Source organism: Callospermophilus lateralis, chromosome 10 (genome assembly GCF_048772815.1).
Source record: "Callospermophilus lateralis isolate mCalLat2 chromosome 10, mCalLat2.hap1, whole genome shotgun sequence".
Lineage (NCBI taxonomy): Eukaryota > Metazoa > Chordata > Mammalia > Rodentia > Sciuridae > Callospermophilus > Callospermophilus lateralis.
This window is the reverse complement of record NC_135314.1, coordinates 349,551-363,680: the sequence shown is the minus strand read 5'-3', so window position 1 is coordinate 363,680 and position 14,130 is coordinate 349,551. Positions and strand designations below refer to the sequence as shown.

The 14,130-nt window shown below is 52.9% G+C and overlaps 1 protein-coding gene across 7 annotated transcripts in view; it reads left to right on the top strand.

Annotated features, from left to right (window-relative positions):
• Nucleotides 1-14,130, top strand: part of Pcnt (pericentrin) — a 118,856-nt gene that overhangs the window by 27,306 nt on the left and 77,420 nt on the right. For all 7 annotated transcript variants that reach the window (XM_076867988.2, XM_076867985.2, XM_076867983.2 and 4 more), the window contains exons 13-14: nucleotides 2,505-2,962; nucleotides 4,668-5,232. In XM_076867988.2, coding sequence (XP_076724103.2) covers nucleotides 2,505-2,962; nucleotides 4,668-5,232 — 1,023 coding nt within the window. The remainder of the gene's footprint in view (nucleotides 1-2,504; nucleotides 2,963-4,667; nucleotides 5,233-14,130) is intronic.

Below are 14,130 nucleotides of genomic sequence, written 5' to 3'. Positions count from 1 at the left end.
GGCCTTGCAGCCGTGCTTAAAGGCAATGAAAGTGAATGTGCAGAAACCCTCTATCTTTGCATCTGTGTATTGACTGAACTCTTCTCAGTCCATGCTTGTCACCAGATGTGACCACTTGTCTACTGTGCCCTCTGCTTCATCCCTTTGTTCGTCCCTGCAAGCATCTCTGTGGGTTTTCATCTTCATCAGAAGAGCTTGGAGGAAGCTGTTTCTGTTGTGAGTTTTCCTGGGCTGCTGTTTACATCGAGGCCCTGTAAGGATGTGGAGCAGGGTAGGGCTAAGGGCGACCTGTGGAAAGCCCCATGGGCGTAGAAGCTTTGACCGGGGACAGGCCTTCCTGAGCGCTTTTCCCAGGCCACTGCTGTCTCTGATCACCAGTCACCAGAAAAGGGAGGTGGGACTATCTGTCTCTCTTCCTCGTCTGTTGCTCTCTGAGTCGCGTGTGCTCGTGCTGGGAGTCTTCCTGGGACAGCAGCCCTGTGGTCGTCACGGCACTTGTCTTGGAACCGTGTCTGTAGATGCAGACTTGCTGACCTTGTGCGTTTCGAGTCCATCGTTTTGCCTTCTCTCCCAAGGCCCCTGGGCCTCCTGCAGACCTGTGCCGGCAGTGAGGGTCTGTGAGGCTGGAGCGGTGGTTGGCGTGGTGGGCTAGCCCCTTCGTCGCCTTCTACGTGTGTTCTTTTTGGTTTTTGTTCCTCTGCTCCTTTTTTCTCACTTTTGGAATTATTTGAGTATTTGCTGGATAGATCTTAACGTATCTGTTGGCTTTTGAGTTATAGTTCTCTGCATTGTTTCCCATGTTTGCTCAAGAGATGAGTTCACAGTAGAATCCATAGGAAACCATTTCACAGAAGCTGTAAGATTTCGTCATTGTGTAGATGTATCTTTCACCTCCTCTTTGTAGTACATTTTAGCAGTTCTGCATCCCCCTATGTTGTAAAATCCACCATACAACATGTAGGATTTACTCTGAAAAGTCATGTATTTGAGAGAAATGCATCTCCATCTTGGACTTTTATACCATTTCTGGAGCTCTTCATTTCCTCCCAAGGATCTGAGTTTATCTTCAGTTGTAGAATTTCCTTTAGCATTTCTTGCTATGCTTGCTGCAAAAGATTTATTTTATTTAAAAAGTTCTTTATTTTACGTTCATTCTTTAAGTTGTAGATGGACACAGTGCCTTTACTTTATTTACTTCTAATGTGGTGCTGAGGATTGAACCCAGTGCCTCACACGTGCCAGGCAAGTGCTCTACTACTGAGCCACAACCCTAGCCATTACCTTCATTCTTGAAGAATATTTTTTGCTACATAAAAATGTCTGGGATGACAGATTTTTTTGGTCCGATGTTGTTAGACTCTTTTCTGCTGGTCTCCATTGGTTGTGTTTTCTTTGCACCCTGGGTCATATGTTCCTGTGTGTTTGTGTATCAGCTAATTTGAGCTGTATCCTGGACATTGTGCATGTTGTGTGAAGACTCTGGGTTCCGCTAGGATCTGTTGAAGTCTTGTTTGCTTCAGCAGGCAAGTGTGGCCAAATTGGGCTCATTGTGTCCGTCTCCTCTGTGTTGGACCAAGCATGGTGTGCTCAGTTCTTTTGGCTTTAGCTGGCCTGTTTTGGAGTCAGCCTGTGCCCATGTCCATCAGGGCTCAGCCTGAGATTTGGGCAGTGGCTGGCTCTTCCTAAGAGCTTCCCTTCACTCTCCTGTTTTGGCACACACAGGTAAGGTGATGGGAGTTCCTGGGTGGGGTATCTTGGCTCCTGCTGCCAGCCTGAAGCCTTGGAAGGAAGACAGCCTGGTGCCCTTCCTTCCGCGTGTAGGCCCACTGCTTCCTCAGCTCTCTCCAGGCCTTGTGTGGTCACCAGCACTTGCTCAGTTTACAGTTGCTGTCCCTGGGAGGTTGATCTGATCGGAGCTGCTCAGCCATGGCCAGGACCAGGCCTAGACTTTATTTTTTATTATTGTTTTAGACTTTATAAAGTGAGAAGTTGAGGTCAGCCTTTTACACCTTATTTTGGTTTGGGTTTGTTTCTTGTTGATGACATTTAGTGCTTTATTGACCTGCTTTCTTCCATTTCAAATCTGGAATGTGTGCCTGTGCTCAGCTTTCTCGTTTATCTGCCTGCGTACAAAATCACTTCAGGGTCACCCGTTTAACTCACGGAAGATCAGGAATGTGGACCTCGTGACTGTCTGCTCGTCTCTGGGACCTCCCATCTTCCTGCTGTGGGAGTCTCTCTTGGGTCGTGGTGGAGGAGCCTCCAGCCCTGGCTCTGCTACAGTCATGTGTCCCTGGGTTAGCTTTTATTGAAGCCAGGGGACAGTGTTGAGTGAGCCCGTCTTGGGCCCCTGCCACTGGCATTGCTGTGCTGAGCATAACACCTGTGCTGGCAAAGTTCCCTCTTCAGAGATAGGTTTCAGTCATTGCTTCTGAAAAGTCTTTCCTTTAATTTTTTTCCTCTTAAATAAGATTATGCACTTAAATAAGATTATGCTTCTCTAGGTGAAACGTAGTTTGTTAGAAGACCACCAGGAAGAACTAAATAAAGCTGAGCAGAAGGTTCAGCTACTGAAACAAGAGTTCAGAAACAAAGAAGTGGAGTGGGAGCTTCTACGCGAGGACCTGAGGAGAGAAGCTGAGGAGAACTTGGCCTCAGTGTGCCGTGAGCTAAAAGAAAAGGCCGAGTCTGAGAAGCAGTCTGCTGTGAGTAGGTTTGAGCGTCGGGAAGCTGGGATGAGGCACCTGCAGGACCAGCAGGCCGCACAGATCCTGGTCCTGGAGAAGTCACTGGCGGAGCAGCAGGGCCGCCTGCGGCAGCTGGAACAGGCCCTTGCTGGGGACGAGGCTCTACCCTGCAATGGGTGCAGCCAGGACCCCCCGGTAGCTTCAGACGGGCAGCGTGGCACACTCCTCCTGGGGAAGGAAGAGTGTGCCCTTCAACTGATGCAGGCTCGGAACAGGTGGGTGACTCGGGCTGTTGGGTGGTATACAGCTGTCTCCAAGGTGCCAGGCAGGCTGAGGGAGGCTCTGGGAGGATGGAAGCCCAGTGGGTGCTCAGCCAGGTGGGAGGATGGGAGCGGGAGGGGGTGTAATGCCCAAGTCTCACTCTTAAAGCAGCAGGGCACCTTTGTGCCCCGTAACAGAGGTGTGGTGATGGGTGGTGTCCTCCCATGGAGGCTGCACTCCTTTTGTGACATTAGTGCACATGTACCTTTCGTGCCTCTCTTTTGTGTTTTGACATTTCAGCAGCAGCCAGGTGTGGTGGTGCATGTCTGTAATGGAAGGCGGAGGCAGGAGGATGTCAAGTACGAGGGCAAGACCCTGTCTTAAAACCATGTGTCAAGGGCTGGGGTGCAGCTTAGTGGTGGAGTGCCCCTGGGTGCAACACCCAATCCTAGAAAAAAACGACACAAAACAGCAGTAAACCTGTCCCACCCATAAGGCAGGCAGGTTACCCATATGACTGACTGGGTTTTACCTGTATAGTTTTTTTTTTTTTTTTTTTTAAATAAATATTTATTTTTTAGTTGGACACGATATCTTTATTTATTTATTTTTATGTGGTGCTGAGGATTGAGCCCAGGGCCTTGCATGTGCTAGGTGAGCATTTACTACTGCTGAGCCCCGGCCCTAGCCCTAGGTTTTTTTTTTTTTTTTTTTTTAAATTTTTAAAAAATTTTTTAGTTATACATGAACACAATATATTTATTTTGTATATTTATTTTTATGTGGTGCTGAGGATCGAACCCAGTGCCTCACATGCAAGAAGTAAGCTCTCTGCCACTGAGCCACAACCCCAGTCCTTACGTGTACGGTTTTAAATACTTTTTCTAAAACCTTCACTTGCCTAAAATTTTAGATAGGTTCAGAGCCCGCCTGGGTCCTTTCCTTTTGTGCACCTCAGTCCTTGCTCTGGTGGCCCCAGTGTCCTTGGTAAGGGGCCGTTGGGCCTGGTGCTGGCTCTGCCCAGCATGTCCCTCCTTCCTCGTCAGCTTTCTCATGCCACAGGTGTGCGAGAGTTATGCTTTAGGCCCCCAACTTGAGTTTAGCCCAGACCCGCCACATTGGGCTAACGACCAGCCCCACAGGACCTCTGTGTCTATGTTATGGAGGGAAGTCTGTGGAAGCCCCTGGACATTCATAGCGCCCAGGGGGCAGGGCCTGTCTTCCACTGAACATGGTGGAATGCACCGTGAGTGGAGCCGTGCCCACAGCGGAGCTGGGTGCTTCCCTAGCGCTTGTGGTTCCAGGTTCCTCCTGGCTCCTGATGAGATTCTGCTCCTCCTTAGAAGCTGGTTTCACTGCCCATCTGGCTTCTTACTGCTCTTTCTCAGGCGCTTTTGCTGCTTTGCGACCCTGTGAACATGCTTCCCTTTCGAGGGTCAGGTGGCCCAGGATGGGAGTTAGGGGCCTTGAAGAGTGACTGGGGTGTCTACCCTGCTTGGTCCTCAGAGATGTGTGTACAGTCTCCCTGTGGGTGCTGTGTCCTTCCTGCTGCCTGAGCCCTGGCGACTCCCCTGGCTCTCCCCTGAGGACAGTTAGAGGTCAGGGCCGAGGTTCTGAACAACCGAGGTCAAGTGGAAAATGTGGCTCAGGGCTTGCAGGGGGCCAGTGCAGCATGGTCATGGGCCCTGCCGCCCCCGCTCACCTGGGATGTTGCCTCAGGTTTTTGGAGGAGCGTAAAGAGATCATGGAGAAGTTTGCTGCGGACCAAGATGCTTTCCTGCGGGACGCTCAGGAGAAGCACGCCCGTGAGCTCCAGCTCCTGCAGCAGGGACACCAGCAGCAGCTTCTGGCCTTGAGGACAGAACTTGAGAGCAGGCACCAGGTGGAGCTGGCCGAGCTGGCGGCCACCCTGGAGAGGGAGCAGCAGGCGCTCCTCGAGGCTCGTGTGGCTGAGCTGCAGAGGGAACACACTGCTGAGCTCAGCGCTCTGGGAACGAGACACTCGGCAAGCCTGGGTGCTCTGGAATCCTGCTACATGTCTGGGGTTCAGGCCATTCAGGACCAGCACAGGCAGGCTCTGGAGGTTTTGCGTGCAGAGCTTGAGGAACAGCTGCAGAAAAAGGACTCTTCTCACCAAGCAGTTTTGACTCAGGAGTTGGAGAAACTTAAGCTAAAACATGAGAAGGAGCTTCAGTCTGCCAAGGACAGCCTGAGAATGGAAATGCGTGCCGAACACACAGAGCAGCTGAAAGCCCTGGCCATGGAGCCACAGGGTGCGCACCAGGTGAGGCCTGGCCCTCGGCCCTGCGCTCGTATTAAATGCTCTCGCCCCATTTCAAGAGCCATGCTGGTCCTTTAGTCAGGCACTTGGGTTCTGGTACAAAGGAGTTTGTAGGGAAGTCCCTTTGCCATAGACGTGCAGCCCTGACCCTGTGGTCAAGGGCGAGGACCTGTAACCTTCCTACTGCAGAGTTTTGCACTTCCTCTGCTCTCCTCAGCCCTGAATGGGCACGGCTGCTGTTTGTGCCTCAAGTGGCTCCTGGGATGCCAGGCCTTGGGCAGATTGCATGCCAGGGAAGTCTCCCTACTAGGGAGGGTGGGTGCACTTGGTTTTAGCATCCACAGGTCCAGGAGGATGGAGCTGGGCCTTCTCTGGGTTGAATTCAGAGAGCCGTCTGATGCCGTGGGATGTGCTTAGGCAGGTGCCTGCCCTTGGGAGCACTCTTCCACTCTGTCAAAGGCAGGTAGATGCTGGGCGGGTTCAGTGGTTCCTGGGCATGGATTTAAACCTGTAGGTCTTGGTCCGTTGACTTATGGATGTAGTGTTCTAGGAGACTATTCAGAAAGGAGAACCGTACCACTTGATTGGTGGCGGAATTTGGTGGTAGAAAGCTTGTGGAAAGTTAATTGCTCTGTGCACCTGGCAAGGCTGTGGGGGGTGTGCAGGGCCCTGGGTGGGTGTGCTGGGCACACCACCTGTGGACGGAGGAGGAGACCTTCTGGAGGAGGAGAGGGGAGTGGCGTTGGGCAAGCTGAGTGCTGAGGCTCTGCTCCTGGAGCACCACACCAGACTGCCCTGCAGCTGGGGGACACACATGCAGCCCTGGCTGAGGTGCAGCCACAGTGAGCAGAGCAGCTGCGCTAGGGGAGCAGACTGAGCAGGTGAGTGCCGCATGCAGCTCCCAGGGCCTCCCAGAGTCTCCACCAGAGCTCCACAGCCCCTGCTCGTGGGTGCTAGGGTGTCTGCTCCAGGGTCAGCTCTATTGGGAGCAGAGCCCATTGAGACGCACTGGAGCTGATGCCTCTGTGGGTGGGCTGCTAGCCTTATCCTTGCAGTCTCTGGAGGGCAGAGCCCTGGTGTGGGCCTGGAGGGCGGCAGGTGGCTCCTGGGTGTTGATATTCTGGCAGCTGGACACAAAAGGGGTTGATGGGACTGCTGACCTAGGCAAGTGTTGACCCAAGTCCGTGGGAGACATGGCCCTGGGGTGAATGGCCAGGGTGTTGGTGTCTGCTGGACTGGCTGACGGTGGTAGTGGTGCATGGAACCTGGGGGTGATGGGAAGGTCACGGTCTCTGTGTTGGTGCCATTTCTGTGAGGATGTCGAGGGTGGGGTGAGTGAGCTGCATAGAGTTGTGACTTTTGTCCACACAGCAGGATGGGGTTTTAGAAGTGTGCACCCAGCGTGGCGCCTTCAGGCTACATGTCCACATTAGTGTTTTGTCGGGTGCTGGGGTGGTTTTGTGGTGGAAGTCTGACCATGCAGTTGGAGCCTCTCTTGGACTTCGGAGGCAGCTATGGAAGGCCTGGCTGGGTCCCTGGGACCTGGGTGGCCCTGAGCCTCAGCTCCCTCTCATTTCAGATTTGCACTGTGCTCTTGAAGAGAAACCTGTGAGCAGGAACGAGATGTAGTGGGAATTTAGCAGCTTGTCAGGAAGGAGAGCCCTCAGGAGGAGGGGAGAAGAAAGCCCTGTGGGAGGCTGCTCTTTGCTTCTCCAGTTTTGTGAGGGAGGCCTGGAGGAGATTATTTGAGGGTCCTGCCCAAACACCACCTCTTGGCTCCAGACAGACAGCCTACATTAGAGGCGCTGAACCTCTACTGTGCATGCTTTCACCCACAAGTCACTGTGACACCCAGGACCGGCAGGGAAAGCACAGTTACATTGACATCGAGGAGCTTCACCAACAATCAGGGCAACACCTGTCACCCTAGCCTGGCTGACAGGTCCCAGTTGCAACTTGTTTCACAGAATTGTGTGGTTGATGTGAATCACACAGCATTCCTGGGGACTTGGGGTCTTGTGACAGTGTGGGTGTTGTGGTCCTGGGATGCCTTAGGCCTCAGTCTGGTCAGCATAGGACACTCCAGCAGTTTTGCCTTTTTGAACAAGTGTACTCTCGCTGCTTGGGTCTTGCTGAGTCCTCTGTCCCTCTCCCATTGCATGGGGAAGAGTTGGTAGAGTTGAGGCCAGGAAGGGGCCCTGAAGTGGCTGTCCTGTCAGACCCTGCAGTGCCACTGAGGCAGGGCTTTTGGTCAACTGGTTTGTTTTAAAGTATTTTCTTTTTCCTTTTTTGAGAAAAAGGAAAAAGAAGTCTTACTGTATTGCTAGCAGAGGAGAAACGCGGACAGGGGGCTTCTGTCCCAGAGGCTGGGATTCTTCCCATCAGGGGGAATAGGGGGCTTTTGAGAGGTGAATCTGTGCAGGAAGCAGACCTATCAAGAGTCCAAACAGTCCTTGGGCCCGGAGGAGATCGAACTCCAGATCAGGAAACATTTACAAAAGCAGAGAGTAATGAGGGAGAGAGATACTCTTCTCACAGGCCTCAGTGAATCTCTAGCCTGTGTCTGAAGCCTCCACAGGGGTACTTACACTTCAAAGGGAGTTGTCAGACTCCTAGGGGTAGTTATGTACAATCCTAAATTAATCTTTGGTTAATTAGGTTTCCTGCAGAAGGGCTGACAGATGGGGTGGGGAACTAACCCTTTCCCCAGGCACCAGTTTTTCTCAAGGATGTTCTTATGACTTTATTTTACAACTAGATCTGGATCTGCCATCACAGATCAAAGGCTACATTCCACTTGTTGTTCTTTCAGGGTTGTAATTCACTTGTTAACTTGGGATAGAGTTGTCTGACATCTTCTGGTACCATCCCCCAAATGTAGGTGACTTTGTTCGTAGGGCGGGGGCATGCTCAGGGACGGTAACTTTGCCTAGGATGGGAGAAAAGGTGACCCTGTTTTCTTGGAGATTAGGGAGGAGAGGGTGAGAGGAAGAGAAAGAAACGGGTCCATTTAAAAAATAAGCTGCAGTGGCAGAGCAGCAAGGGCTCATTCAAAGCCCAAAGTGGACACTGTTGCATTTCTCCACTGTCAGTTTCTACATTCCTTTTCTATGGGGAAAAGGGGCCATGCCATCTCCAAGCTGCTTCCTGCTGAGAGAGGGCGAAGTTGGGGGAAGTGACCAAAAGTCCTTGTTCTTTTTCAGGTGGGATGTGGACAGTTAAGAGTATTCAGCATCAGAGCAGTCCAGAAGTCCATGTTGGCAGTTGGTGGGTGACTGGACAAGGGCAGGGATCATGCAGATGGCCAAGGGTGTCACCGTGACTTTACCGAGTTTGTTTTCCTTTTTCTCAAAATGGACCATGATGCAGCAACCTGAACCATTCGTGGAGAGAAGGTGGATTTCTCAAAGCTTGGGCAGGTGCTGGGAGATTCCTCAGTCCCTCTCTTTATTCACAGGAACAGCTCCTCTGCTTTGACCCCAGGCAGACTCGCCCGTCTCCTAACTCTCCTGCAGTTGGCTCTCAGGTCTCCTTGCCTCCTCAGCGTGGATCTGGGGTTGCTTGAAGAGCCAAATCTGCCCAAGAAAGCTGGAGCGGGGGCTGTTCTTGGGTCCCATCTGGGATGGCAAATTTGCTACCAAAAGTTTGGTCCTTTTCCCTGATATGCCAATCCAATAATGACATGGTTTTGAGAAAAAGGGAAAAGGTTTTTTTGCTTTGCTAGCAAAGGAGAAGTACAGGGACTTCTGAGGCTTTGATTCTCTGAAGTATTTTCTGCTGCTGGTGTCAGACTGCTTGCTACCTGACACCTCTGCATCTCTGCAGGAAAGTGCCCACCAGTAGGTCTCCCCTGTGTGGGTGCTGGGCACCCCAGCCTCAGGTCCCCACATGCCTGCTGAGCTGCTGATGGTACCCAGTCTGCGCACATTCTACCCTGCAGGCTGCAGAAGTCCCTGAAGTCAACCAAGGACCTGGCTCGCCTGCCCGCGGATCCTCATTCCTGGATCTTCCTGCGTCCAGGCCGTCCTGGGGTGGGAGGAGAAGAGCCGAGCACTGGCTCCTGAATGACTGTTCACTTCAGGTGAAGCATGTGCAGAGACAAGGGCTTGGATGAAACACGTTCCACAGGCCTTTGGAAAATAAGACTCTAATATCTCATTTCTAACCATAAAATAAGGCCCTCCACTTTGCCCAGGTTTGCTGGATCAATAGTCGATACCTGCTGTTCTTACTTGGGGGTGCCATCTGGACTGATTTCTAGAATTAGTGTTTAACTGTTTGTTCACGTGGATGTTCCCTAAATGGGCACTGGAGATCACAAAGATAAACGGAAGTGTGACAGTGAGATTTATTTTCTGTGTTTAAAAGTCCTGGAGTCTGGTCTGCGTATTCCCCTTGAGATGCAGCCCTGAGGAATGGTCTCAGAGGGGCCAGGTGGTCACCAGGAAGACAAAGACACCTGACCCAGGTGGCACTGGTACACCTGAGGAGGCTGGGTGCGTGTCCTGGAGGCTGGCGGTTGCCCGTACCTTGGTTTGTGAGTCGGGATTGTTAGGCGCTGCCCCTCTCTCCTGAGGGGCCACCTTGAGCTGCAGACGGTGGAGGGTGCGCAGCACGTCCTTCTGCAGGACTTGGGTCCTGCTGTCTGCGCAGCCCTCTAGTCCTGGACACGCAGCTTCTTCCCGGCTTACCTGTGAAGCATCCAGGTATTGCCAACCGTCCTAGCTTGTGACCTAATGCTGGGTTCACAAAAACTGACTACTCCAGTAACTCAAGAAAACTACAAAGAAAGCATGCAGCCACACAGAAATACCTTTTTCAGTAATTCAGAGACGACTCTGTGAACTCAGGTGTCTGTGGAAAGGGAGAGAGCGAGCCACTGGAATTCTTTATTCTTATATAGGGAACCCACAAGAGGAGGTTTCATGGAACATTCTATACCAAAAAGGGTAAAGGGGTAGGGTTACAAGGGAACAGGTGAGTGTAGCTCAGCCCCTCTGGGTGCCGCCTACTCCTAGGGCCACACCTTGTTGTCCAAGCGAGGGAAAAGACTGAGTCACGAGTGACGTGCCAGACTACATGGATCTTTCAGATCGCCAGGTGCATCAGGACTTACGGTGTGTGCGTTTGGAGTGGCTCCCCACACCCAGGAGCTGTATGCCTTTCCACACTGGGTGTGGCCTCTGTTCCCGGCTCAGCACCTCTGCTCCCTGGCGAGGTGCGCAGTGCTCAGGACCACCACCGAGCACTCTCCCCATCTTGGGGCCATTTTCTTATCCCGGGGGATGTGCGTGACAGACACACACCTCTTATGTGATCGAAGGTGTCTGGATCTCACAGGCAGAAGCAGCTGGGCTATGGGGAAGTGAGTATGCGGAAATCAAATGATTTGATGACCCCTCGTCCTGCCACCTAGCGGGTGCACACCAGTTCTGGTGCCTCAGTGCCAGTGAGGACTTCAGCCTGCTCTATCTGAGACGCCAACAGGGCCTTTGTGGCGTGAGTCCTGATGAGCCCCTGCCTCTTCCTGCTGTGCTCATGGGATCGGGATCCACATGGCCTTGTGTGAGCTGCGTCTTGAAGTTCTTGCCTGTGGCAGTGATTGGGGACTCTGTTCTCTACCCTGTGGGTGGGTCTGCAGGTGAGGTCAGACCTGCCAGGTGCGTGGGACACTTCCTCTGGTGTCCCTCCAGTTCTGCCCTCAGCCATTATAGGAACCAGACAGGGTGCTCCCTGGCATGCCAGGGCCATTGTCCCAAAATAGCAGGGACATGCTGTTCTTGCCATGTGGCCATGCTCTGCCCAGGCCACAAATAATCTTGCACCTGTCTGAGGAGCAGAGTTGTTTATCAGCAGTCTCGCCGGGCCTGTGTGTGTGAGGCGGTTGATGACTTAAAGTGACTGCCACTCAGAGTGTGTTTGAGAACAGCGCTTTTAAAAACGTAAGCTCTTTTTTTTTTTTTTTTTGCTGGAAATTGTGTCCTGTGGAAAAGCCTCTGCTGGTGACAGCAAGAGGTCTAAGTGCAGAAGGGAGTTGCGAGTGCCAGTGGCCACTGTGGGCAGCTGCTGCTCTTGGGCCACAGCCAGGTCTGCTCATAAGTCAGTCTTGCAAGTGTGGAGAGAAGCCATGGCCAGCCGTGGTGTGGATCCAAGGTCTTCCTGCACTCTTGGCCAGCTCCCCACCCTAGCTCCACTCCAGGTGCATCCGCCTGGCTCTTGAATGACTCAGATACATGTGTCTTCTGTGATTATGTGGAGTTTCAGAAAAACCTGAAAATGACTTTTTAAAAACACACCTTCTCATTATTGGCTGACCCTTTAGGACAGGTGAGTTGAAGTAACGATCCAGGCTGGAGATGGAAATGCAGTCTGTGGAGGGGCTGCTGGGGCGGGGCCTCTCCTGAAGGGCAGTGCCACCTGGGCCGCATGTCTGTCCTGCTATGGGGCTGGCCCAGGCAGGGGTCTTGCTGGGAGGAATAGCCTGATGTCTGAAGGAGGCCAGTTTGCCTGCCAGTGTGGGAGCTCTCTGCCTTGCCACCGGTCTATCTGTGTGTCTAACTGCTTAAGCCTCCCGGGGACAGGGCAGGCAATAAAGTGCCCAGTCTGACCTCCAGTAGAAGGCCTGGGTTCAGCATTACCTTCTGTGCTGCAGGCCCTGAGGCTGGCCTTTCCCGCTGGGCTCCTCTGGAGTCCCCTCTGCACCCTGCCCACGGTCAGTGACACTGAAGCCCAGACCGTCTGTGGGATGGAGTTTGAGGCTCTTGGGGCCTTGGGGGGTTGGTACCGTGGACCATACTTCAGCCTCCCAAGGCAACCTTGCTCAGGTCTGCTTTTACACATTTGGCATGGACACAAGATTTTCCCGTGAAAAAAGTGTTTTATGCCTCAGAAGCACTTTCAGAGAAGCACCGAGTTCAGCCCCAGCTGGTGGAGGACGCTGAGGACACGCTTAAAGCCTGGCCCCTCACATGAGAGCCTGTCCCTGCTCAGCTCCTGATGGCAAACTCCACGTGCACCCCAGGGTGGCCTTTTCCTGCCAGGGTCCTCCAAAAGGAATGGGGATGTTTTAGGTGGGTTCTTGTCAGGGTGGAAAGGGAGCATGCCTGTGGGCCTCAGGTGGGTTGTGCCTGAGCCCCCCCACCGCTGGGGGACACACGTGGCACAGCTGTCAGCCTTGCCTCAGGCAGCTGCAGCTCCCTCCTGGTTGGCGAGAGAGGGGTTGGGGAGAACAGGCTGACTGGGAAGGCTTGCACCTGCCACAGCCCAAACTGCTTGCAGAGATGTGATCAGAACCATTTGAAGAAAGAATGATTATGAAGTGATGCCTGTTAGTCAGAAGTGACGTCTAGAACTTGCCCTGGGAGCCTGCGTTCTGATGATTGCAACTAGGTGGAGAGCCCGGGCTCCCTTGGCACCGGCAGTCCCAGGCAGGCCCCCGAGGCTCTTCACAGCCTGCCCTGGGCTTCCCACGCTGGAGACCTAGACCCAGGGGTTTCTGGTGGTGATGACCTAGGTGCTGATGGGAACCGCCCACGCACCACCTTGAGAAAGAGAGCAGGATACCCGGGGCCTCCCTCTCCAGCCCTCCAGTCCTCCAGGGCACACAGCTGCCCTCAACCACTGCAGACAGAGGAGAAAATCTCATTCTCAGTTTTCACATACAATGTTAAAACAGTTTCATTCTCTCATACGGGGAGCTTTTCTAGGTCATTTTTGCCAGGCGCTTACAGCTCAACGTTGCTGCTTAGCTGAGTTTTCTGCTGAGAAGGGGCTGTCACCACTGAGTCTTGCTTGCTGCTTTGGCAGGGCAGCAGCCATGGGGACTTCTCTTTGGGAGGAGCCTGCCCTGGCACCAGGAGGACACTAATTATCTGGTACTGTCAGTTTTCATTGCAGGCATGTTGTGTATTTGAGATAAAATTTATAAACCGTCAAATCCACTCTCGCTCCTCAACCACAGTTCAGGGTTTAGTGCATCCCCACTTGAGCACTGTCTTGGTTCTGGAACACTTCACTCCCTAAGCAGACCCTTACCTGCTTCTGGGGTCTTTCATCCTGCCTTCTTTTCATTCTGATTTTCCTGAGGTTTTTAAAGCATTTGAGTGCTTGCCCTGGGCATTCCAGGAGCACCTTCCCAGAGCAGTCTTGGTTCACGTGCTCCTGCTCTCTCCTCCCTCCTTTGGGCCAGCACTGTTGACCAAGGTTTGTCTTCACACAGTTTAGGCTGATGGATGCTTCTGACTAGAATCGGAGGCAAGAGTGAACCCTGAGCAAGACTGCATGTGTTTTGCTTTGTGTGCTCAACCCCCGTCGTCACCTTCACTTCTGCCCAGTGTCTTCTTGTAGGTTCCATTTCAGTTACTTGAAGGGTTCTGGTAGGGCAGTCTGCCAGTAGGGATTCGCTGCTGCTGCTGCTGCTGCTGCTGTTTGGCAGAGGCATAGGTTCTTTTTCATTTGTGGAAGGTGGTTTCTTGGATATAAAATTTCTGCACACATTGAATGCAGCAGTGGTTTCTGATGGGGGTTCCACTCTAATCTGTGGGACCCAAGGAGGGGCATGTCAGCCTCCTGCTGCACTCAGGCTCCTCTGGGAGCTCCCGTGGCAGTCACCTGGCTTGACCTGTGTTGTGCTCAGGCATTGCTCAGGGAGATCCCCCTTACCATCATATCTGCAATCCCCGTCCCTCTTCCCGAGTTCATGACAGCTGTCTGCCCTCCCCACCTCTGTGCTCTCTGGGGACTCTGACATTCCTCCTGGGCTGTGTGAAGGTGCCCTCGGGCCTGTGAGCTGTGGGCCATGCCCTTCAGTCCTCAGTGTTTCTGTTCCCTGGCGGGTGGTGTCAGCTGACCTGACTTCAGTGGGCTGACCTCTGCCTGCTCAGATCTCCTGCAGGACTCCCT